General features: G+C 33.6%; 2 protein-coding genes across 2 annotated transcripts; both read left to right on the top strand.

Annotated features, from left to right (window-relative positions):
• Window positions 1–6,193: 6,193 nt before the first annotated feature.
• Window positions 6,194–12,345, top strand: LOC115974813 (monogalactosyldiacylglycerol synthase, chloroplastic). The gene is made up of 8 exons (XM_031095336.1): window positions 6,194–7,061; window positions 7,841–8,013; window positions 9,269–9,430; window positions 9,505–9,646; window positions 9,979–10,203; window positions 10,986–11,048; window positions 11,124–11,198; window positions 11,907–12,345. Exons 1-8 carry the CDS (start codon window positions 6,558–6,560, stop codon window positions 12,141–12,143), a joined length of 1,581 nt encoding a protein of 526 aa, XP_030951196.1. The 5' UTR covers window positions 6,194–6,557; the 3' UTR covers window positions 12,144–12,345.
• A 3,560-nt stretch (window positions 12,346–15,905) lies between these two features.
• Window positions 15,906–23,816, top strand: LOC115974814 (thiamine-repressible mitochondrial transport protein THI74-like). The gene is made up of 8 exons (XM_031095337.1): window positions 15,906–16,371; window positions 18,119–18,508; window positions 19,949–20,163; window positions 21,073–21,143; window positions 21,273–21,374; window positions 22,550–22,667; window positions 23,095–23,230; window positions 23,373–23,816. The coding sequence occupies exons 1-8, from the start codon at window positions 16,291–16,293 to the stop codon at window positions 23,433–23,435; spliced, it is 1,176 nt and encodes a 391-aa protein (XP_030951197.1). The 5' UTR covers window positions 15,906–16,290; the 3' UTR covers window positions 23,436–23,816.
• The last annotated feature ends 690 nt before the right edge of the window (window positions 23,817–24,506 follow it).

The following is a 24,506-nucleotide window of genomic DNA, read 5'->3' on the forward strand; positions in this document are numbered from 1 at the left end:
AACAATGGATTTGTCAAAATTCAAATCCAATAAAAAGATATTAAGTAAGGTTGTAGCATAAGACTAAAATCAATTTTGTAGCTAAACTTTGTCCATAAAATATTACCTTTTCAAATACATCATTCTTTTATTAATTATTTATAGCCTTCAAAATATTTTACATAAACCCAGGTGGGTTGGCCAAGTGGTTGGGCACTTGGCGTCAAAGTGCTTGTCCTAGGTTCAACTGGGTGTGCTCCCCAGTTTGAGTCTGGATACCTGTACTTTGAAAAAACTCCCTAAGCCAACGATTTACCCCACCAGGGTCCACCCGTCACGAACAGTGATTAGTCTTTGGTTGAAAACTTTGAGGATACATTGTGGGAAACCAAAAAAATATATATATATATATATATATATATATTACATATGTTGTTGGAGTTGTTTTTTATTCAAGCTTATATTTAAAATTGAAATGGGAGTGAATTCATTATAAATGTTAATAATCGTAGTTATTAGTGTGTGTATGTGTATGTGTACATAGTTGAAGAGTAGAATCCAAATTAGTTTTTAATTGTAGTTTAGCTAGGTGTCCATTTTAATTCTTCTAATTTGAGTGCCAAGAGGATCATCTCACTTACCTAGGTAATACCTCTTTATTATCACTATTGTTGAGTGTTTCCATGTGTAATCACATGTTACAAACTAATTATTTTTAATTGCCTTCTTCTTGTTTTTATTTTAACACAGTATCAAAGTTATGTTTCAAAAACTTAAAAATGGTATTAAATTAAGTCACTTTTCTATGGCCTTCACTAGGTTGTAGAAGGCCTCTTCTGACCATTGGTCAACTCAATCCCTATTGACCATATTTTGGCTCAACGTTGGGACTAGTCAATGTTTACCACCATCCTAAGCTCCTAACTGTTTACATAAATTTTTTCCCTAAATCACAGCCTTCATAGCCTCTCTCTTTTTTTGGCCATTAAGCATAACAATTGATACATAACTTAAAGATCAATTGAATGCAAGTTGAACCACCCTAAAAGAAGGCCACACATTCTCCCATACTCCACCAATGATCCGGCCATGTCCTTGGAGCTTCTCACATTCCTCACGAGTCAAACAAGAAGTTGCTTGCATGCCATCATATGTTAGGAACCCAGTAGTTCCTAATGGGGATGGATCGGAATTATTAGATAATTAACTTAATTCGAGGTAGTCATCTTCCATAGAGAAAGAAAGGGATTAAGAGAAAGAGATGCACTAATGCAGTAAGCAATTGGTTTATTCTTCAATGATATTTAATGTTGAGTTACAATCATGTATTTTTTTAAAACTAGCCCTAATTTCATTAGCCCACATGGCTTAAGAAAATTGGCTAGTTAATTCAACATGTGCTTTATGAATTAAGTCATGTGTTAAATGAGTTACATGTGATCAAATCTTAACTAAATCATCATAATCTCAACCAACTAGCTAACTACCTAACCACAGGGATTACAACAATTATTTCATATTCCTAACATCATATGGCCTACATGCCTAACATATCATATCAAACATGTTGGCCATCATCCATGTTAAGTGAATTAATCACACAAAGTGGTAATGATATGGTGACAAAGTGGAAAATCAATATAAAACACTCTAAAGAAAAAACCACTTCGAGGGAAACTTTTCCCAATAAAACAATCTGCTATAATCAAGAGAAGATTACAATCTAGCATAAAACTATTACCTAGATTCTACAAACCAAGTAGAACAACTTACTTCATAAACTTTCTACAGCTTTAGAACCTCTAAACTCTTCAATTATTCGGATGTTTCAAGGATAAAACACCTATGGTGAGATAGGAACCCTTGATTGAATCCAAGAACCTCCAGAAGATTTCTTCACAATAGCAGCAACAACAATAATGTGTCATGTGTGTTTCAATCTTATTGCTCAATATCTTCAATCGCAGAGAGAAAATGGGCTTTTGCCCTTTTTTAAAAAAAAATCCAGCATTTTGCCCTCTTTCCCAAACTAATTAGGGAAATGCCCATGTTTTTAAACTCGATTTTTGGAAAAAAATCGAGTTATAACAAACTGAAAATTATAAAAAAAATTATAAAATTAAAAAAAAAAATTCTGGAACTCGAGTTCCATGTGAAGTACTCGAGTTCCTTGCAAAAATTCAAGTGGAACTCGAGTTCCATGAACTCGAGTACTTTACATGGTAATCGAGTTCATGGAACTCGAATTCCAAATAAAAAATAAAAAAAATTTCTAAGTTCACGTTCGTTATAACTCGATGTTCCAAAAATCAAGTTATATATTTGAAACTCGATTTTTAGAAAATCGAGTTTCAAAACAGGGGTATTTTCCTAATTAATTTGGGAAATGAGGCAAAATGCTAGATTTTTTGTGTGAAATGAGCATTTGCCCAATTTGACCTCAATCGCAGTGTGGAATCATCTTTCAAGTTTGATTTCATCGAATGAATGATATTAGGCTTGGATGTGATATCTCTCTAGAGTACAATAGCATCCTCTCAAGCCCCTTTGAAAGTCGTGCTAAATAATCCCTTTTATATTGACATCAACTAGAGTAGGAAATTTGTTCACAATAGACTTTATAACTTTCAAAACACATTATCCATGATTTTTGATTCATTGAGCTTCAATCGATAGGGCTGTCAAACTTTGATAATCAAGAGTTGATCGAATGGTAGTTGAACTCTGTCAAATTTGCTTTTCTTAAGTTGTTTCTTACACTGTATGTCTTGAACTTGATCTAATCTTCAATGACTCATAATGACTTAATTTCGACACATATATACATCATGTTCCGACACTAAAATTAACCCTAGCAATTCAAGTCAACATCTTGTCAACCTTATTGCCATGTCATACCATCATTGACTATGGGGAGAATATGGGCAAATGCCCTTTTCGTGCAAAAATTTCAGCGTTTTGCCTCCTTTTCTAAACTAATTAGGGAAATGCCCCTCTTTTGTAACTCGATTTTCTCAAAATTGAGTTTTAATGTAAAACTCGATTTGTAGAAAATCGAGTATGGGACGATCAAACTTAAAAAATATATAAAAATTGCATGGAACTCGAGTTCATAGAACTTGAGTTCCATAAGAAACGCCACTATAGGCCTCCATGAAATGCAGCTATAGGTAAAAAAAATAAAAATAAAAAATTGCATGGAACTCGAGTTCATGGAGCTCGAGTTCCATAAAAAACGCCACTATATATATTTAAAACACCACTATAGGGCTCCCTATGGAGCGATCAAACTTAAGAAAAAAACTTGCATGTTTTAAAACACTACTATAGGGTTTTAAAACGCCACTATAGGGTTTTAAAAAATTGCATGGAACTCAAGTTCATAGAGCTCGAATTCCAGTATTTTTTTTTTTTCAATTTGCTATAACTCAATTGTCCAAAAATGAAATTTTAAATTGAAACCCAATTTTTAGAAAATCAAATTTCAAAAGATGGACATTTCCCTAATTAGTTTGAGAAAAGAGACAAAATGCTAAAAATTTTGCGCGAAAAGGGCATTTGCCCATTTTCTCCTTGACTATTGTCAAGTGTTGATCACCTTGTCTAACACCATCACCATTGATTGTTGTTGACCAACCACTTCCAAACACCTTTTTACTCTAAGCGTGGAACTTTCACACTCCACTTTTCACATATTTTATTTATACACTTTTTTTATACAATTTATATTTCCATAAATTCTTTTTTTTTTTTTTTACTTGCCTCCCGTAAATTTTTAACTAAAATTTCATTTTATTTTAATAAGAAACTACCACATCATCCATTAATTAAATAAAAAATAGAAATTAAAACTCACTACTACTTATTATCATTGTATATTTAAAACAAAAATATATATCCAATTAAAAAAATACAGGGAGGTAATTCAATCTTTCTTTTTTTAAATTTTTTATAAATAAATAAAAAATCATTTTGAGCTGAGCTAAAGTGGAATTTAATGGCCCACCTCATCAACAGAAGGGTCTGAATTAAAGAAATATGTAACGTTAGAATAGTAAAACCGTAAAATAAAAATATTTCCAAATTTTAAGATGTAAATGGCAACTTTATGAGATCCTTGGGAGAAAGAAAATTGCAACTTTATGATGATAATGATGACGATGACGATGAAGACAATGAACAAATGGAACTAGATGCGCATTCCATTCAAAAAGAGCAGCACAAAATTCATTGAAGTGCATGTTTTTTGGACTTTTGGCCTCCTTTTTAATAAAGGGTCCGTTGATTTTATACACATGTTTTTAGCTATTGACCTGAAACACATGTTACATGTAAGTAAATTAAAAAAAACTCAGGCCAGGAGTTCAAAAGTCAAAATTGTCAAAAGGTCAAAGAATTATCATGAGGAATTGGCTGGATAACATTGAACATTTGGCATGTTTTCTATACATTGAATTAATTTGCATTATAAGTTCATATTGTAGGTAGAACAAGCTGTTGAATTGGCTTTTTTTTTTTTTTTAATAGACATATCTATGATTTAAATTCCCAAAGTCCTAATATTGACTTATATATATATATATATATATAATATGCATTATTATATATTCCATGAACAGTTGTTGGAAATTTAATCAATGTAATTCATGCTGTTGTAGCATTTTACATGCCAAAGTGATCAATGAAGAAAAATTGGATGACTCAGCAAAAATAAATAAATAATCCGAAATTCTTTTTCTTCCTTTGTAATTTTTTTTTTTTTTTGGGATGAATTTTAATTCAAGTGGAATTATTTTTATTAAAACACTGAATACAATTATGTAAAAAAATAGCACCACAAAAAATAGCATATTGGATGGTAAGTAAATGTTACCTTCAGGGCAGAATTTTTGTTGTTATTATTATTTTTTATAATTATGATAGAACTTGAATAAATGGTATCCACTCCATGATGATCTAATTTTTACCATCCAATTAAGATATCAATAAATGAAATTATTTTTTGTGTAGGCAGGTAGGATTTGAAGGTGAATTTTGATAAATTCACCATTGGATTACATATTCTTCTTATATCTTCCATTCTTGCAAAATTTCTAGAAAATTAAGGATCAATAGTTATGTCATCAATAAATTATTTTTATTGCAAGTTTTTGTAGTTTCAAATTATGCATAAAATTTAAGCTTAAAAATTAAATAGTAAATAATATTCGATTGATACAAAATTTAATACGTGTATTAAGAGCGTAAAAAACATGCAATTTAGCGGTTAAATTTTCAAATATGTAGTAATATTTATTTTATTGGGTAAGGTTGTAACCTTAAATTATAACCAATTTTGTAATTAAACTTTGTCCTAATAATAAAGCCCGTAAAATTTGTTGTCTAGTTAGTGTGTGTATATATATATATATATATATATATATATATTTTAGAAGATGTCTGGTGAGTATTATTAGGGCAAAGGACTTGAAGTTCCAATGTCAAACTTCATTCTGACGTGGCAACCATCCATGTGTACATGCAATTCTTTGGGGGTGGGATGGGGGTGGGGGGGGGTGGAAATAGCACCACAAAAAGGGAAAATTGGATGGTAACTTGGTAAGTAAACATTACCTTTATAGCATAATTTATATATGTGTATATATATATATATATATATATATATGATAGAATTTAAACATAAATAGTATCCACTCTATAATGATTTAATTTTACCATCCAATTAAGATCTCAACAAATAAATTTACTTTTTGTGTAGGTAGGTTGTAGGTAGGGAGGGTAGGATTTGATCCTAAGTCTTTATTCAATGACCAAAAAAAAAAAAAATCTAATTGAGGTAATTAGAGTAAAAATATTTATACATTATAGATAGGATAGGAATTATAGGATAAATTTTGGGGTTAAAATAATAACTCAGTGTTAATAATATCTTTTGTACTGTTTTAGGTATGTACAAGCTAGGTTAAACCCCACCTCCCTCATCCACTATCTATAACATTATTTTTTTTCTCAAAAAAAGAAAAGAAAATTACAGATGAGGGTTGGATGACAAGGATGATGTGAAAGAAAGTGGTAAATATTGTTGTCTGGTTTAGTATTTTTGTTGGGGGTTGAATTCCAACATCAAATCCCAATTCAGACAAAGAACTATAAAATTTCATCAAAGACTCATAGAGACCCAAAAGGACTCTTAAAAGACCAAAACACCAACCTTTGTGACCAAAATTGAACCAAACCAAACCCATATCGAACCTAAACTCACTCTCTTCCAACTCCTCCTCGTTCTTTCCAAAGTACAATTTTTTTTTTTTTCCAATTCTCAGAATCTTCTCTCTCTTTCCCGAAATCCTCTCTTTGTGGCCACAAACCACTGCCCCAGATTTTCTCTCTCTCTCTCTCTCTCACTAGTCTCTGTTACATACCTGATTTTCAGTTTTACTAATATCCATTAGCGAAAACCCAATTTGTCGTTTTTGGATGACAAAGACCACCATGGATTAGTGGATAGATTAATCTTATATATATTCATTATCACTTTCTTCTGCTAACTGAAAAGAAAAGAAAAAAAAACGACAACCATGCATCACGGTTCCTCTGTGACCCAAGAAACCAGTCCTGTCTTCGATTTCGTATCTCAATTGGGTCGGTTTTCCTTCAGTAGTACAAAGCTTAACAACTCAGATGGCTGCTCTTCTTCTTTACTCTCCAACTTCGTCCACTTCGATTCCCTTGCTTGTACTACTGCTTCAAAAAAGCGCAACGTGCGTGCCTCACTGAGTTTGGGCGGTAGAGGCGTTTCGGGTATTCGGAGAATTCTCAGTGACTTTAACAGAGCTATAAAGTTCCATTGTGAGAGAATCCCAATTGGGTTTGCTTCGGTTCGGGTTGGTTCGGGGGACAACAATGGGATTAGAGAAGATGGGTGTGGTGTATTGGAAGATGATGGGTTGGCTTTGAATGGTGTGGCCGGAGAAACCCCCAAAAAAGTTTTGATTTTGATGAGTGACACTGGTGGGGGTCATCGGGCTTCGGCTGAAGCTATCAAGGCTGCGTTTCATGAACAGTTTGGGGATGAGTATCAGGTCAGTTTTTTGAAGGATTGTTCGGTTTTTTTTTTTTTTTTTTTTTCAATCTAATACTTTCTGTTTGGTTGCTTAGAAAATGTGGGAAAAAGAACAGACTTTTAGAAATTAGGTTCTTCAAGTTTGCATTGCCAGGGACTTGAATTGATAGTATATGGACATGTTTTATATGACTTAATGTGTCTGCCCCTTTTGTTTTACTCTATACTTTTATTTTTTCTGAATTTATGTTTTACTGTATAGGTACCTTAGTCGTGGCCCCTTAGTATTTCCTTAATCAAGGCATATTAATTATCCTTGATTCAGGCACAATCTGTTGCCCTTTTTTTCAATTATTGTTTGTGGATATATACCCCTATATTGGGTTCGTTTAATACACAATTCATAGTAGTATATGATCAAAAAAATTTTAGAATAGTAAAAAATGTAGCCACTAAGGGCTTTCTATTTTAAAAGTAGGCCATAAGGCTAAACCATGTAAACCGTTGCTTCTGCTCTTTCCTTCTCTCTCTCAATAAAAAAAAACTTTTATTTTAATGTGAATGATGATGGATCACATGATAATATAAGAACATTTAGTCGGCTGAGAGTAATGTATCTATTTGGTTCAATTCAGAAGACATTTAAACTTTAGGAAGCCAAAAGCAACTTCAATGTTCTTTCTTTCTCTCCACAATTTCATAGAAACCAAATAGAGGAATTGGGAAAATAAAGTCATTTGGGTGTATGAATTGCGTATTTGTTGATCATGTTCTGTGTGTTAAGAGTGCGTGTCACAGGTGTTTGTTACTGATTTATGGACGGATCATACGCCTTGGCCATTTAATCAACTTCCTAGGAGCTATAATTTCTTGGTGAAACATGGGACATTGTGGAAAGTGACATATTATGCAAGTACGCCACGTGTGGTGCATCAATCTAATTTTGCTGCAACTTCAACATTTATAGCTCGGTGAGACTTTGTTAGTCTCTGAGTTAATACATGTTTTTTGTTTTTTTTGGTAAATTAATTATGTGATGCATTTTCTTCTAATTGGCCTCTGAGTTCTTATCCATTAATTGAATCCATAGCAGACCTCTTCAATTTGGGATGAGTTTTGGTAACCTGTTTGTGTCATGCTAATGCAGAAAACGTTTTAGAAGATTATAATTTCTATTTAAAGCAATATATGTGATGAATTAGTGTTTCAGTTTGTGGCGGCACCAATTGATGTTTTTATGGATAAACGTTGATTTAGGTTATATGTACATATCATGAAGATCTTGGAGTTTTTATTAACTCTTGGGAGCAGTAAGATTATTCTGGTCTCTCGCTGCAGCTTGTGCAATTCTGTATTTTGATCATGCATGAGATATGAATAAGCATGAACTTCTAAGATTTTTTTCCCCATTGAACACCTTCATCTCCATTTAATTCTTGTTTTGAAGTTTCAAATATTGGACCCTCGGGCCATTCAAAATGACATTTTGATTGTGAAAACATGGGAATTATCAAGAGTGTTTATGCTTGAACATGCAAAGTATGACACATGCACATAAGCATATAAAATCATAAAATAGAGAAGTATAGTCAGTTTTTGTGCTGCCATAACATTTAGAGATGTATTGGTATAACGTTGCATATGGATTTTACTATAGTTTTCAAACTATTTCACCATGTCGGGCATTAAAAATACATCATAGAGTGACATGCCAAAGGAATTTAGATAGCAGAATCATGTTTCAGAAAATCTCCCTCTTTGGATTGTTAAATCTTTATAGATGATTGGCTTCTGTGCCTCTCATATGAATTTCATTTGCTAGAGTACTGGTGGGTGGAAAAACAGTGGCAGCTAAGGAGCTAATAAGCTCTTGCTCAAATGGCACGCACTTTTCTCATAAGAATGGGTGGGAGGTAAGGTCATTGGTTCAAAACCCACTGGGTGAATGTATAACTTACCAATAAATTACCAATAAAAAAAGTGACAGCTAAGGAGTCACAGCATTCCATATTGGATAAACAGTAATAGAATCTGTTTTGCCTTTCAAGCCATGATGCTAGAAGGTTTTTTTGTTACATTTTGGCAGTAGATTATCTCACTTCTCCCCTGTTATATATTACATCTTTGTAATCTTTTCCTTTTTGAGTTTTATAATCCCTTTTTTAGGAATTTTTTAGCTCTATTATTTGTTGATCTTCTCCTTTCTCTTTTTGTGTTGGTTTGTAGAGAGGTTGCCAAAGGACTGATGAAATACCAACCAGATATTATTATCAGTGTACATCCTCTGATGCAACATGTTCCACTTCGTATCTTGAGGTCAAAGGGTCTTTTGAAGAAGATTGTGTTCACCACAGTAGTGACAGATCTAAGCACTTGCCATCCTACATGGTCAGTTCTGCACTCAGTCTTACTTAATGATACTCTATAGGTATAGTTTTGATCAGTTATGTTTTTATCTTCAGGTTTCATAAACTAGTAACTAGATGCTATTGCCCATCAACAGAGGTGGCAAAGAGGGCCTTAAAAGCTGGACTCCAGCCTTCCCAAATTAAGGTTTATGGACTTCCTGTGCGGCCTTCCTTCATTAAGCCTGTTCGGCCAAAGGTTGGTACTTTCTAACTGATTTCTTTAATCTTGGTTCCTGTCTGATGTGGTTTGTACCCTGTTGCATTGTATGTTTGATGTAGAATTTACGGTCCTTGTACACTTATTCATGGAAAATACCACTTGATCTTTTTTTATAAGCTTCTTTGTAATATGTGCTGCATGTGCTTTAAAGCATCTTTCCTCTGATATGTTACAGATTGGGATTTCTTTACATCAGAATTGATGGTTATGTTAATTCTTATGCATCCTAATGTTTATTTGTTGTCAGATATGCCATTAACACTATGATATTGACTAATGTTAACCCACTTCTTGTTCAATACTTATAGTTTGAACTAAGAAGAGATCTAGGAATGGACGAGAATCTTCCTGCTGTGTTGCTGATGGGAGGAGGAGAAGGGATGGGCCCTATTGAGGCTACTGCTCGAGCACTTGGGGATGCATTATATGACGAGAATCTTGGGGAACCTATAGGCCAAGTGCTCGTGATTTGCGGCCGCAACAAAAAGCTTGCCAGCAAATTGCTTTCAATTGATTGGAAGGTTCCTGTCCAGGTATTAACATACTCTCTGAAACCCACCCACCGTCTTGATTGCTATATGCCTGTTTGAAATCATGTTGTTTATTTTGAAGGTTCAATTCAAATTAGTGCTTAGTGGCCCACTTTATTTACGTGCCTTTTTTATGATTTAGTTAATTTTCTAGCTGCAATTTATGTGCCTCTAGAAACAATCTCTTGGCCAAAAGAACTATTAAAAAAAAAATATCTCTTGGTCCAAATAAACACTATTCCATAAAGGCTCCACTATTCATGTGTTTTTGCATTAAGCATAAAATATAATTCAGTTCATGTATTAAAATATTTTACTATTATTTACTGAAACATCAAAAAATCTGAGTTGTGTTTGAAATTGTATGAAGTTATTTGGAATTACTAGACATGCAATGTCATTATTGATACTGCAATAATACCTCCTTGAAGTTCATGTACTATAGCTGTTCAGTTATACTTGGTGCCTAGTGATCCCTGAAACTGAGATTTTTGTCACGTTTATCTGGATGTACTTCTGACTGCCTGTATTCACTCCAAGTCTCACAACACTCTATACCCATGAACCTCCTCCCCTCAGAAATGAAACAGACGCCACCCAAATTTGAGATAACTCTGTGATTAGCATTTGTTATATAATTTGTTGCAATGGTCATGGAGGATTGTATTTTCTAGGAACAAAATACATAGCCAAACTTCAATAAAAACACTACTATGTAAATTCATTCATGTGTACTATAAATTTATATACAGACATAATTTGCCAAAGTTGATTTTTTAACATAGGTGAAGGGGTTTGTCACCAAAATGGAGGAATGCATGGGAGCTTGTGATTGCATCATTACGAAGGTATGTCTCTCACAAAAGTTATGATTATAAATTCTAATTATATATCAGCCATTTACTAACAGCTTGCTTCTGTAGGCGGGGCCGGGGACTATTGCAGAAGCCATGATTCAAGGCCTTCCCATTATTCTGAACGATTTCATTGCTGGCCAGGTAATTTTTTGCTGTAAACTGTTCTATATATTCTCAATCTACATTTATTCTCTTAGTAAAATCTCCGTTAACTTGATTGCAGATATCTTGCAATTTTTTTTTTTTTTTAGAGTAGATATCTTGCAATTCAATCACAACTTTTCTACTTTGTGAATTGAAGTGTGTTGGGACTTGGGATGAGCTTATTTTCATTAGTTTATTTTGTTTAAAAAGTAAGCTGTGTAAATTTATTGTACCTAAAAAAAAAAATTTGACGTTTTATAAAACTGTGTATAAGCTCTCAGTAAAAATAAGCTCTCATTTTATGCTAAATCAAACAGAGCTAAACAGACTGACCTTTAGAACTAATGTGTAGTGAGTGAACAACTTAAATAATTAAACTAGACAGACTAGAGGCGTAGATGTTACAAGTCCTATCATGTCTCAGAAACTTACTGGAGTGAGTTCATATGTTTATCTTATATGCATGCTTTTCCATGAATTTGATGTTGAAACTGGATGCTCAATTAAGGGCATTATTTCAAACAAGCCGGTCTAATAATATTGGCATTGGATAATAACACGAACATCATCTGTTACGTATCAAAAAAATTATCATCATTGTCATAAACAGTAGATTGCAGTCACCACCCTTTCCCTCTCTTCTTATCTCCCCTCAATCATCTACTAAAGCTCTATCAATTTTGCCTTTTTTATTTTTTTTGGCAGGAGGTTGGAAATGTGCCATATGTTGTTGAAAATGGATGTGGGAAATTCTCTAAATCTCCCAAAGAGATAGCAAAAATTGTTGCAGACTGGTTTGGTCCAAAAGCTGATGAGCTGAAGGCCATGTCGCAAAATGCGTTGAAACTGGCTCGGCCTGATGCTGTATTCAAGATTGTTAATGATCTTCACGAGCTTGTTAGACAAAGAAGTTTAATACCCCAGTTTTCCTGTACAACTTGACTCAATTACTCAATTGCCTTGCCCCCATCAATTTTGGTACATCTGTTTTTGACAAGGTCCACCATTGGGCAAATTAAGTGACAGTTTTCCTTTCCTTTTCATTCTTATTTTTTTCATTTTATCAATAATAGTAATAATTTATTCCTACCATAATAAAACATCTGCCTGTGATATTTGTAAGCAGGGACTTTTTAAAGTTAAATGCAAAATTCCACACATCGGATTTTCAAGGAATTATGTTAAATTTAAAAAGAAATGATTCATCGCTTCAACCTCTTTTCTCATGGTGGTAGGTAGGAGTTAAGAAAAGTGTCTTATTTTATTTGATCAGATTGATTTTGTCTGATCCTGACTCTTATCTACCGTAGCTATCTGCAAGTCTCAACCGCCTCCAAACACTTCTTTTTACTTATATATGGTTTTTAGTAGCCAAAAGGTTAAACTATATTTCTTGTCTTTTAAAAGGAGACATTCTCTGCCGTTTATTCAAAAAAAAAAAAAGAAGAAGGAGACATTCAAAGTGTTTTTTTTTTTTTTTTTTTTTTTAAGAGAGAATTTCAAACTATAGCGTCTGTTCTTGATAATAACTCTTTATTATCAGACCAAGACACCAATCAGTTTTGGTGTAAGCAGGGATTGAACCCCAGATCTCTTATACAACTATCAAAGATTTTACCAGTTGAGCTAACTGGAACACACAAGAGACATTCAAAGTTTAAATATTCATTTCTCAATTATTAAATTGTCAAAAATAATTGGTGTTTTTTTTTTAGTATGTTTGACATATTACTAAAATTATTTATTATTATCCTAATCCCCTTTAAAAATTATTATTTTAGGGTTACGAATCTTGAGATTGTTTAAAGTTTGCTTTGGGGGATTTGTTTTGAAAATTTGAACGTCAAATTCAAATGTATTTTATATTAAAGTAATCAAATGAATAAAAACGATAGGCAAATGATATTTATGAAAGGTAACAGTGTCATTTATAAGTTCTATCAACACCATCACCACAGGATGGCAATTTTTCCCCGTCCCTCCCTACTTCGCCATGTGTGGGTTTTTCCCGCCCCGCAAAGGTGGTGGGGCAGGAATATGGCAAGATTTTAGCCCCGTACGACGGGGTGGGACAGGGATGAGTTTAAACTTTTTAGACCCACCCCTCCTCGTCCTCATCCCGTCCCGTGTTGCTAAAGGTTATAATTGTAAATTTTTTATACTCTAAAACTCTACTATTTAAACAAATATATCAATATTAGCTTATTTTATTCTAATCTTCCTTTATTTTGTTATGTGTTATATTATGAGATTTTTTTTTTATTTTTTTTTTTATGATTCTCTTATTAAACACTTGGATATATTATTCAATTTTTAAAAAAAAAATTGATTTGATTTGATGGGATAAATTTAGTTGTAATTTTAAATATATTTTTATCAATGAAATAGGTTTCATTAAAAAAATTGTACTAGTTGTAGGGCAAATTAATAAAAAGTAGAGTTTTACGGGGTGGAGCAGGACTTCGTGGGGCCCCAAGGGGCGAGGATGAGGTAAGAAAGATAAAACCATGCGGGGTGGGAATGAAGACCCCATCCTTCAGCCCTGCCCCGCCCCATTGTCATCCCTTTATTTATAATTACCATCAACGTCTACCACTATAATGACTATTCAATGTCACCATCACTCTCACCAACATCTTGGTATTGTACCAGTACTATCATCAAATTCTACCACCATTACCATTATCATTGTAATGAAGCTGTTATTATAGCATTATAATTTCTTTATTTTTAAAAAACAGTATAAACAAGGGTTAAGGATTTCCCTTTTGTTTGAGCAGGGGTGTGGTGGATTTTCCTTTTGTTTGACCGACCCTTTTCGTAGTGACCTTGAATTAATAGGCCTCTCCTTCTTTCTCACTATGTTTTGAGGCGGGTTAAAAAAAATCGTTCAAATGTAACCAAATAATGGAGAAAAATTATTGTATAATAATGTGATTACATCTCCTTATAAAATACAAAAAGTCTTGATCTCTACATAGTAGGAATCGTAAAATTATATAATCAATTATAAAAAAGTGATTGTTGGAGGAGATCATGTGATTTGCTCTCTTAGAGGACTCTAATAGTAATGGTGGTTGACAAAGACTATATTTGGTATCAGAGGAGTGATTGTTTGAAGGATATTGTGCGATTGTTTCTTTAGAAGATCACAATATTAAAGATGGTTAACTAGAGTCATATATGGTAATAATGAAATTGTCCAAATTTGGTATCTTGCCTTGATTTTAGCTAATAATAAAGTGGGTACATCACCTTTACCAAGCATTGAGACCTAGAAAACTAGTTCAATTGAGCTCTTTAGGGATCAACTCGGTCAAATTCAAGTAAAATCAGGTTTGGGCCAAAAACTTATTCTACGAAAACATGTTACTGGATTTCTATATTTTATTTCCAAAAAAGAAACATGTTACTAGATTAGACACGGAAAACATTTATATTTGATAATTAACTGTAAAGTTGATAAGTAATGTCGTTATTCTCATCTACAATGTAGAAGATTTAATATGACTTTATTACACACAAACATACATTAAAAATGAGTCAATAAAAACAATTAAGTTTTAAATTTTATAATAAAAGCTTAATAAGCAAGTTAAGTTCGGGTTCGAGTTTGAGTACACAACTTATTAGACAAAAACATGTAGCTATTTCTATGGCCCATTTTCGATACGCCATATTTTTTTTTCATTCGAGTTCAATCAAGTTATCAAGTTCCAGATTCAAATTTGCCAAGTCTTTAGCAATTCAAAATTAATAGTTAAGAGGACAAATATGGTCTTAACAACTTAAGGTTGCCAAAGTCACTATGGCCCACTAAAAAACATGCAAGGATCACAAAAACTTATACAATTTTTGTCTCAATCCGTAACCGTCATATGGTGAGTTGTGAGTAGTGTGTTTATATGAGTTCACACCTCCACCACTTACTACTCGATTGTCGCTAGTTGTGGTTAGGAGATGGCAAATGAGCAGGTTGGGTCATAAATGAGTTGGGTGTGTAATTATCCATTTATTTATTTATAACCCGTTTATATATAAATTAATTATCCATTACTAACCCAACCCATTTTATTAATAACCTACTCATTTAACCCAATATGATCCAAATACCTCTAAAACTACTTAAATACTCTCTTGATCTCCAAAATAACCTTAAATACCTAAAATGATGCAAATACTCCTATACTTCCAAAATTACCAATATATCCTTGGACATCCAAAATTATCCCTAAAATCTCTAAAATGAGCAAAATATCTATGAAACCTCTAAAATAACCAAAATACCTCCAATATTTCTAAAATTACTAAATATGCTCAAAAACCACTAAAATAACCAAAATATCTCCAAAATTTCTAAAATGACCAAAATATCCTCAAATATTCAAATGAGTTAGGTTAAAACTTATCCAAATTATGTGAATAATAGATGGGTTCATAAATATAGATAAAAATTGTCACTCCGAATTGTGGTATAAATTGTGTTAAGTTTTTGTGTTATAACTCCTAACGTTGCTCTGCCGCCTACATTACTCTGCCGACTACAGCAACTGAGTACAACAATCAGTCAATCGAAGTCAAAGGCAAAATAACAACCGAAGGAATATCACATGCGTAGCACCTTATCTTACAGCAATAGCACCAGTGTATCACAACATCCGGCCAAAAGACTTGATACTACAACGACCTTCTTTATTAATAGTTTAATCCACGAGCGCCACTTCCACTTGTCAGTCTCACAAAGCTTTTATTGCCTACAGTACACTGAAGAGAAGCAAGAAAAAAAAAACTGAAACTTGAAAGACTTCAAAGCAAAGTCTGTCCCAGCCGTTTGACAATTGACACTAATTATTTCGTGACTTTACTAAAAATGTTGCCACAAATGTCAACTTCCAAACGTTGGATTCCATAACCTCGGCTAATTTCATGGCCATAAATACAATACATACACAAATTAACTAAACAATTTGCTTTAATGCTCCAGAGTTTTCCAGAGAAAATGCTGATTTTATAGCAAAACTTGAGCCTACCCGGTTTACATTTCGGGTTAGGTTGTAAAGCAAAAGAGACTTTTTTGGTGTTTTTAGTAATGGGCTGGAAATACAATGCAGGGTTGGGATTGATTGGCATAATTGTGTTCATATGGGTTACCTCTGCAGAAGTTACTCAGGTTAGGGCTTATACTTTGTAGTATCTCTCTTTTTGTTTCATTTCTGATTGGATTCTTTCTTTCGCATAATGGGGTTTGTTAGTTTGTTATGCTTTTTCTCATGACTTTGTTCTGTTACTGTTAGCCGGTTAGGTTGCTAAGATAAGGTAGTTGAAGAAAAGAAGAGTCTGAATTGTTAATTTTCTTTTTATTGCTATTAACAAAACTAGGTAAAACTAGTTTAAATGTTCTTTCTTTTGTTCTGTTCTTATATTTATCCATACGTGTTGATTAATCTGAATATAATTGGTTTTAATAATAACAAGAAATTACTTTTTTTTGGTGGGATTGGTTGGTATACGTGGTTATATAAGCCTTTTTAATTGGTAGGGAAATATTTTTGTTAACGGTAATTTAATAAAATTTACTAATCTGGTGTCTCTGATATTCAAAATTGTTTGCACACAATGTAAAATTGAAGTTTTAAGTCAATGTGCTTATTAGTATTACGTGACAATTTGCAAGTATCCCTTAGCTTTGTAACTTACCCTTATCTGCTAGTTTGATCCTGGGATCCAGTATGTAAAGTCAAATCCGATTGAAGTTTTTTTTTTTGTTCCCAAATGTTTGCAATCGCTCTTCAACTAAGCCAAATGGCCTAAATATTTGTATAATACTCAGTTGAGACTTTTCTTGGGACTTTACAGATTGTTTATTCCTTGATTATGTAACCTTTTCTTTTCCACGTTTACTGTTGATGTGAATAACTTGAACTAGTTCATATGCTTTTATATTTGCATATACTTAAAATTCTAGATAAATAGTTAGTTGCCTCACATCTGGAAAAGGTTTGATAGATATTCAGTTAAATTGTTGAAAAATGAAAACTTCTCTGCTAAATATTAGCCCCCATCTTCCCCATAGCTCTCTCATTGTTCCAACACCCATGACAGATTCAAATTGGCATCCTCTGATTCTTTGGGTGATACTAACATAATGCCATTCTCAATGGACAAAGAATTTTGAAGAATTTTGGGTTGGCGATGAAGTGTTTGTTGCTTTTCAATTCCATTCAAGACTCTGACATGTAGACTTCCCTACTGATCTCTACAAATTAAGATTGTGCTTTGCATATTAATCAAGTAGAGGTCAGTTGTCCCCACTTTTTTAAGTTAACTATGTGCTTGGGCACAACTGACAGTTGTCAGCATTTAGTGTGCCTGAAAAAGCTTTGCTCTGAGGCTGGTCCAATGTCCGGGATACTAAGGTTAAGAGTAAGTGTAATGAGTCTTTGCTAGGCCCTTTGATGTGCGCCCATTTAAACATGCCATGTGGCTGAGTGGGTGTAATTGACCCTTTTTGGTAATACATTGTCTCCATATTTTTCTTATTACTACAACACCTTCTTGGGTAATCATATCCTAAGGCTTTAGGAACAGATGCACCCATTGAGTAATTGTTTAAAAGCATATCACCTAATTTGTTTCTTGCATCACTTTATGTATATATATATTCTTCTTTCTTATTGTTCTATATAACATTGTCTAGAAATTTGTTTTCATTTGTGAAAAATGCTTGATTTTGAGCAACACTGCATCTTGTATAACACAGATACTACAGAAAGTTTTTGTTCTTTTGTGAACAATGTTTGGTTTTGAGCAGCCTCAATCTTGTATAATGCACAAATTATACAGCAAAAGCTGGTGTTATCAGAAGTCAAGTTTATTTTTGAAGGATCTTTTAAACTTACACTACTTATTTGCTGCAGAGAATTTTCACAGACTATAAGCAGCCATTTGCAATCACTTATTTGGGGGTGTCTCTTATGGTGGTCTATCTACCAATTGCAGCTCTTAAAGATTGGATCTGCAGCTTAATGAATGCATATTTATATAAGGACCTTTGTGTTGACTCAAATGTTATAAGCACTTCAACTGGACTTAATACCCCTCTTAGAATTAATGAAATGCACCATGGACCAGAAACGGAAAACGGCCTAATTACTGACAAGGATCTTAGTGAAAGGGAAGAGGGGTGGCCTTTGATCGCGAAGAATGAGGAAGATGAGTCTCAGTTGCTTGAACAAAGTTGTGAACTTAGTTCATGGGATATTGCCAAGTGTGGTTTATATCTTACTCCAATATGGTTTGCAACAGAGGTAACATGTTCATTTTGATATCTTCTGTTCTTTGTGTATGACCTTTTGTACTTCTCTTCAAATTTGCATTGTGTGGCAAAATTAAATTATTTGGTTGGCTGAAAATGTCTGAGTGGATTAGTAGTACAGACATCCAAAAACAGCAGCATAATCTGGTCAATGCTTAATGTTGCAAGAATGTTTCTTGACTTAAACAATTGTATGCCTGCAGGATTTGATTGAAAATTAGAAAAGGCAGCAAAGGGCAAGGCAATGAACAACTCATCATTTAATGGGGGAAAACATTTAAATTTTAAGAATACATGGTTATGAGATTTATCAACTAGGGGAGAACGTAACTAGAAACTTCTGTCAATTTATTGAGATAAGTTGTAAAATGTCACATACAGGCTAAATCATTTCCTTATGCTCTCACCAAGAGCCTTGTAACGCAGTAGCATTATCAGGTTTCCTTTATAAGGAGAAATAGGGTTCAAATCTCCCATCCCACTAGTTATAACTATTGAATTATCCCAAAAAAAATCCTTATACTCTCTTATTTTCATTCATATCACAAGTTTCCCAAAAAAAAAAAGGTTTCTATTTCCTACATCTTCATTCTTTGCATTTCATTTTTAAATTCTGAGATTATTGTATTCTCCATTTGTACTTGATACCGGACGGGCAGTCATAGGTAATGAATCCTAGAGAAAATTAAGGAGATTGAAACAAATATAGTGAATTATTGTTGATGATCATTAACTAGAAAATTAAACCAACATAATCTAAACCTCTAATCACTTTTGCAGTCCATACATCAAAGTCAATAAACTCATTAATGTCCCTCAATACAATGATCTCACCTTTAAAAAGCACCTTTACAAGCTTAATGGATCCTGTGAAAATAGTTAAAGATCTTGAAAAATTCAGTGATTCTATAGCCCCAGAGAACCTCAAAATTCATGATCAATATCAAGTAAGTTGTAAATGTGGTAGCTGAAAAACATATTTTGATGATGATCTGGTGATGTGGATCATTCAATACAACTTTGACTTTATAAAAAATCTGCTAAGCCAATAACATCTCATTGTACTTCTGTTGACTTAGGAGGTTGTCCTGTCTGCTAAATCAACATGGCCCCTATGATTTTGAGGACTTATTCTCAAACAATGTGGTTAACAATTGGTCAAAGTGTACCATGATATTTTGGATTCGAGGCTTATATTACTTTTTTATTTTTTAAAAAGTAAATGCATCCATTAGGTAATAGTCTGTAAATTTCATTAGGAGTAGGACTAGTTTAACATTGCAAACTGTTACGCATGTAATAAATTCTTTTTCATTTTGACATGTGTCTATCCTCAATGTTGGTTTTATGGATTTTTTCATGATATGCCAGTTATCAATATCTATTTCTTAAGCAATGTAATTAGTGTTACATTTGTTTTGATGTCATGCAGTATTTATCGAACTCTGCACTGGCGAATACTAGTGTAGCAAGTACAACTGTCCTGACTTCTACATCTGGGCTCTTTACACTTTTCTTTGGAGCTCTTCTTGGCCAAGAGTCGGTAAATATCACAAAGGTTGTTGCTGTTTTTATCTGCATGGCTGGTGTTGCCATGACCACATTTGGAAACACTTGGATACCTACTGAACTGCAAAGCATCTCTGAGTGAGTTTATCACTGCTTTCTTAGCAGTAGAAGGCTTCTATAAAGCGTTTTCTACATTTCTGCCAACCCAGTTCCTATATGATAATGTCATACCACTTTTAGTTATCTGTTTGTGTGCGGCGCATAACGTTATTCTATTTCATTTTTACTGTGTAATTTGATGGTATTATAGATTTAGATTGCATCCATAAGCATTGTAGAGATGTTATCTGCATTAATTTTTACAGTTGAAAACCTTGCTTCTTATTTTTTCTCCTTTTTTTGGGGAAAAAGAGGGGGAGGTGGGGGGGCAGCCGCTCCAACAGAAGATTTTTTCTTCCTACCCCGATTCTGTACATTGTTAAGTATTCCGATAGTATAAATTTAGACTGCTCATGGTCAAAAGGCATGTTGCTATATCTCAATAATATGTTTTAACTCCAATATTTTTAATACTTAATAGGTTGGCTGATTGATAGCATGTGTTTTTTGCAAGTTGCTGACAATCACTGGGTTTATGTAGGAAATAAAGTCAGCAAAAAGATTCTATCTCGGTCTTTTGGCAATCATGTTTTAATGAAAAAAAATAATCATTAAGAAAAAAAGAGAGAGCTAATTTTCATCATTAAACAGATTTTATTCTGTTGCATTCTGCATTTAAAAATAAAAAATAAGAGGGGAGCTTATGTTCCACCTAGAATCAAGATATTGTTTATCTTGGCTGTAGACTAGATTGGCAATTACGTCAATGTGATTATGGATCAAGAACTACATCTTTATTCCTACTACAGCTAACAAAGCCTATTATATTTTGTAAATTTCATTCAGTTTTTTCACCTTATGTGCAGAGATATTTACTTTCACTTGAATTTGTTTGAGATACCAGTATTAATATTTATCCGAAATTTGAACCATGTATTTGTTGCTTAGGCCTAGAAAGCACTCTATCACAGGGGATGCTTTTGGTCTTCTCTCGGCGGTATCATATGGCATATTTACAGGTAAAACATAACAAAACCGTTTTTTTCTTTTTCTTTTTTGGATTTAATAATTGAAGTGGTGATATGAATTTAAAATTGTTTTTTTAAGTCCCCTGTGTAATTGTTAAATTACTGGTGTACTTAGTACAGTGCTGCTGAAGAAATCTTCTGGATCAGAAGGGGACAAGGTTGATATGCAAAAGTTTTTTGGATACATTGGTCTCTTTTCTCTCCTTGGTCTTTGGTGGCTTGGTAATTGAACTATTAATTTTTTTGATGTATTGTCTTTATAACTACAAATTTGTAGGAGTAAGATTTAAAAATACTTGAACTGGAATTAGGGTATAGCAGTTGTTTGTTGTGGTTTTTTAGGATAAACTTTCCGAAATCTTTGACAATATCAAGATTATTTGATAAAATGGCAGTGATAGTTTCAGACAACTGAACCACCATTGGTTTGGTCATCTATCATGAGTTTCAGGACTCGCAATGCTTTATATCTCAAGATGCTTCTAGATGAAAATTCAGATAGTGGAGCAAAAGCATATAAACTGAAGTTTCTGAAACTCATAATTTGGTCAGGTCAATCTAGATGCTGCCCTTCTTGTTTGAATCCATTGCTTCCTTACAAGAATTTGGAAATTGGTTTGTCTATGTCACTCTGATAATAACTAAGTTTGAAGGCTGGACAGGAGTCTAGCTTGGAAATGTGCCTCAATTGACACCATACAGTGTGTTTGGAGCAAGAGAAGCACAATTCTTTACAGTTTTTTTCTTTTCGAAATCTATGTGAAAGCTTTCATGGGTGTCATACCATCTTATTACAGAGGTGGTGGTTTGTTTTCTGCCCACCATCTTTCTTCTCTTTTCCTGTGGACTGTGTCACCTCCTCATTCATCAACCTTGATTTAGATGAGCTCTACGGATAACTGGGGTCTAATAGGCATTGTTGAATCTTGATAAATAATGAGGTGATAGAATTTTTGCTAGTGTTTTAAATGAAAGCTCAAAGATCGATATCCATGGTATTACAATTTAAGGGGATAGCTAGAATTTCACTAAACAGGTCAAAGGATGACCTCCCAGAAGAAGTGTTTTGAGTGGTCCATTGCTAAGAAATGTTATTCTATCAAATTCTATACAGATGAGAGAAGAGCTTTGTTTGTGTGAAAGATACTGCAAGTTGAATTGGCTACAACGATTTCTTATTGAGTTCACATAATTAGGATTTCCAGGGACCTCGCCCCTAATGAAGTAGTTGTTGTTAGTTAAGCTGTTCTGCTGTGTCACAGTTTCATGCTTCAATTATATTACCTCAAATCAACTAAACAATCTTGTTGAGAATGCTGTGATAATCTCATAACAAAATAGCTCTAATGTACCAGTTTCCTATAGTTGGATTTTCACAGCAATGATATTTCATGCAGTGTGGCCACTCACTGCTGTGGGGATTGAACCTCCATTTAAATTTCCACATTCAGCGTCTGTTGAGGAAGTTGTGCTGTTAAATGGCTTTCTGGGAAGTGTTCTGTCAGATTACTTTTGGTAAGTAGTAGAGCCACCTCCATTTACTTTGGGTTTTGATTTGACAACACTAAAACATAAGAATGTTATATTTTGATCTTTCATACTAATTCACAATGAAGTCAACCTCCACCCATTAGCATAAGGAAGAAAACATAGTAATAATTGCATATTATTGGATTTTTATTTTTTCAAATATTTTGTGAAGAATATTTTTGGATTTACTGCTAGCTAAACCACTGATGATTAAAACTGTACCTTTTGTAATCAAATTTTAAGAATAATTGTTTAGGCTCCAGCATCGCCTTTTCAATTTGATGCACAAGGATTGGTTTGATTTCATTTCTTTTATGGCGTCCAAACAGCCTATAAGCACTTCGGCAGTCATACTAGTACTTTCTTCATGTTGATGTAATTGCAATCTGATTCTTCTAGTAAAACATTTCAGGGCCCTTTCTGTTGTTTGGACAACTCCATTAGTTGCAACACTAGGCATGTCCTTGACAATTCCGCTCGCAATGGTAGCTGATGTGGTATTACATGGCCGTCACTACTCTGTAGTCTACATCCTTGGGTGCATTCAGGTATCTCTCTCTCTCTCTCACTCACAGGCCATTTGGAAAGTCATTGCTGCCTTTGAAGCCCAGCTTCTCGGCATAAAATCCAATGATTTACTTCAACCTTACCAGAGTAGAAAGTTCATTTAACTAGTTCAACTGGATTCAGGTATTTGCAGGATTTATATTGGCAAACCTTTCAGACAAGTTTTCATGCAAGAAAGAGTCATAGCAACCACATATAAATTTTGGAGGAGCAGACGGTTAACATAGACATAATTTACACGATACAGGCTGTTGTTCACCTAAGATAGAAATATGCACATTGACAGTCTACCTATTTTTGTGAGTGTGACCATTAGGTAATCAGAGTAGCATGTTGCTATGGTAGATGTTGTGCTTAATTCTTTGCCTTTGTTCTTTTATTTTCTGATTGTATGGGCTTATAGTAGAATCCCACTACTGCCCTTTCTGAGACTCAGACCTGGTGAGGATGCTGGAATTTTCCAAGCCCACTATTCAGGCCTGTTGAGTAGTAACATCACTGTTACTCAAAGAAAATGTTCCCCAAGCACTATGATTTGTCTTACCAGAAAGAATTTACTTCATCCAATATTAGTGGCCCACTATACCAAATTTCATCTTTTCTATTAAACAGAAAAATGATGGGGATTAAGAATCACTTTCTATCCTTGCTTCCCAACAAAGCCTTACTGATGTGTTCAAAAATCAATTATAACAAAGGATTGTTGGCAAGGTTCTCACGCATGCCAACCATATATTGTCTCCTTCTCACACACACAGACAAACCCTAAATATATTGTAGGACCTTAGCATATAATTTGGGTAATAACTGATAAGATCCACTGTGAATAACTAACTTAAACTTATGCATACACGGGTCAATTATACTATTATCAATTAAACTTATGCCAAATTCCTCGTAACTCTATTGATCGACACTTTTTGATATTTTCAATTGAAATATCTAAATTATGAACAAAAAGAATTAAAATACTATTATAATCTTAAGATTAATCGAAAGTTAGTTTATTATATAACTTTCAATAACATTCAGTGGATTCATTATAATAAAGATCTCAATGACGTAAATTTGGACTAATTCTTTTGTTAAGTTACATCATTTTCATTGCGGCTAGAGGAAACCACAACTGAAAACAAGGAACAAAAATCCAAATCAGACAGGCAAAACATGAACAACAAAAAGGACGGCTGACCTACAAGTATTCTTTGGTCTCTACTCTCTACCATGGTTGATCAGGGGATGAGCTTGGTTGGTTTT

Source organism: Quercus lobata, chromosome 2 (genome assembly GCF_001633185.2).
Source record: "Quercus lobata isolate SW786 chromosome 2, ValleyOak3.0 Primary Assembly, whole genome shotgun sequence".
NCBI classification, from domain to species: Eukaryota; Viridiplantae; Streptophyta; class Magnoliopsida; order Fagales; family Fagaceae; genus Quercus; species Quercus lobata.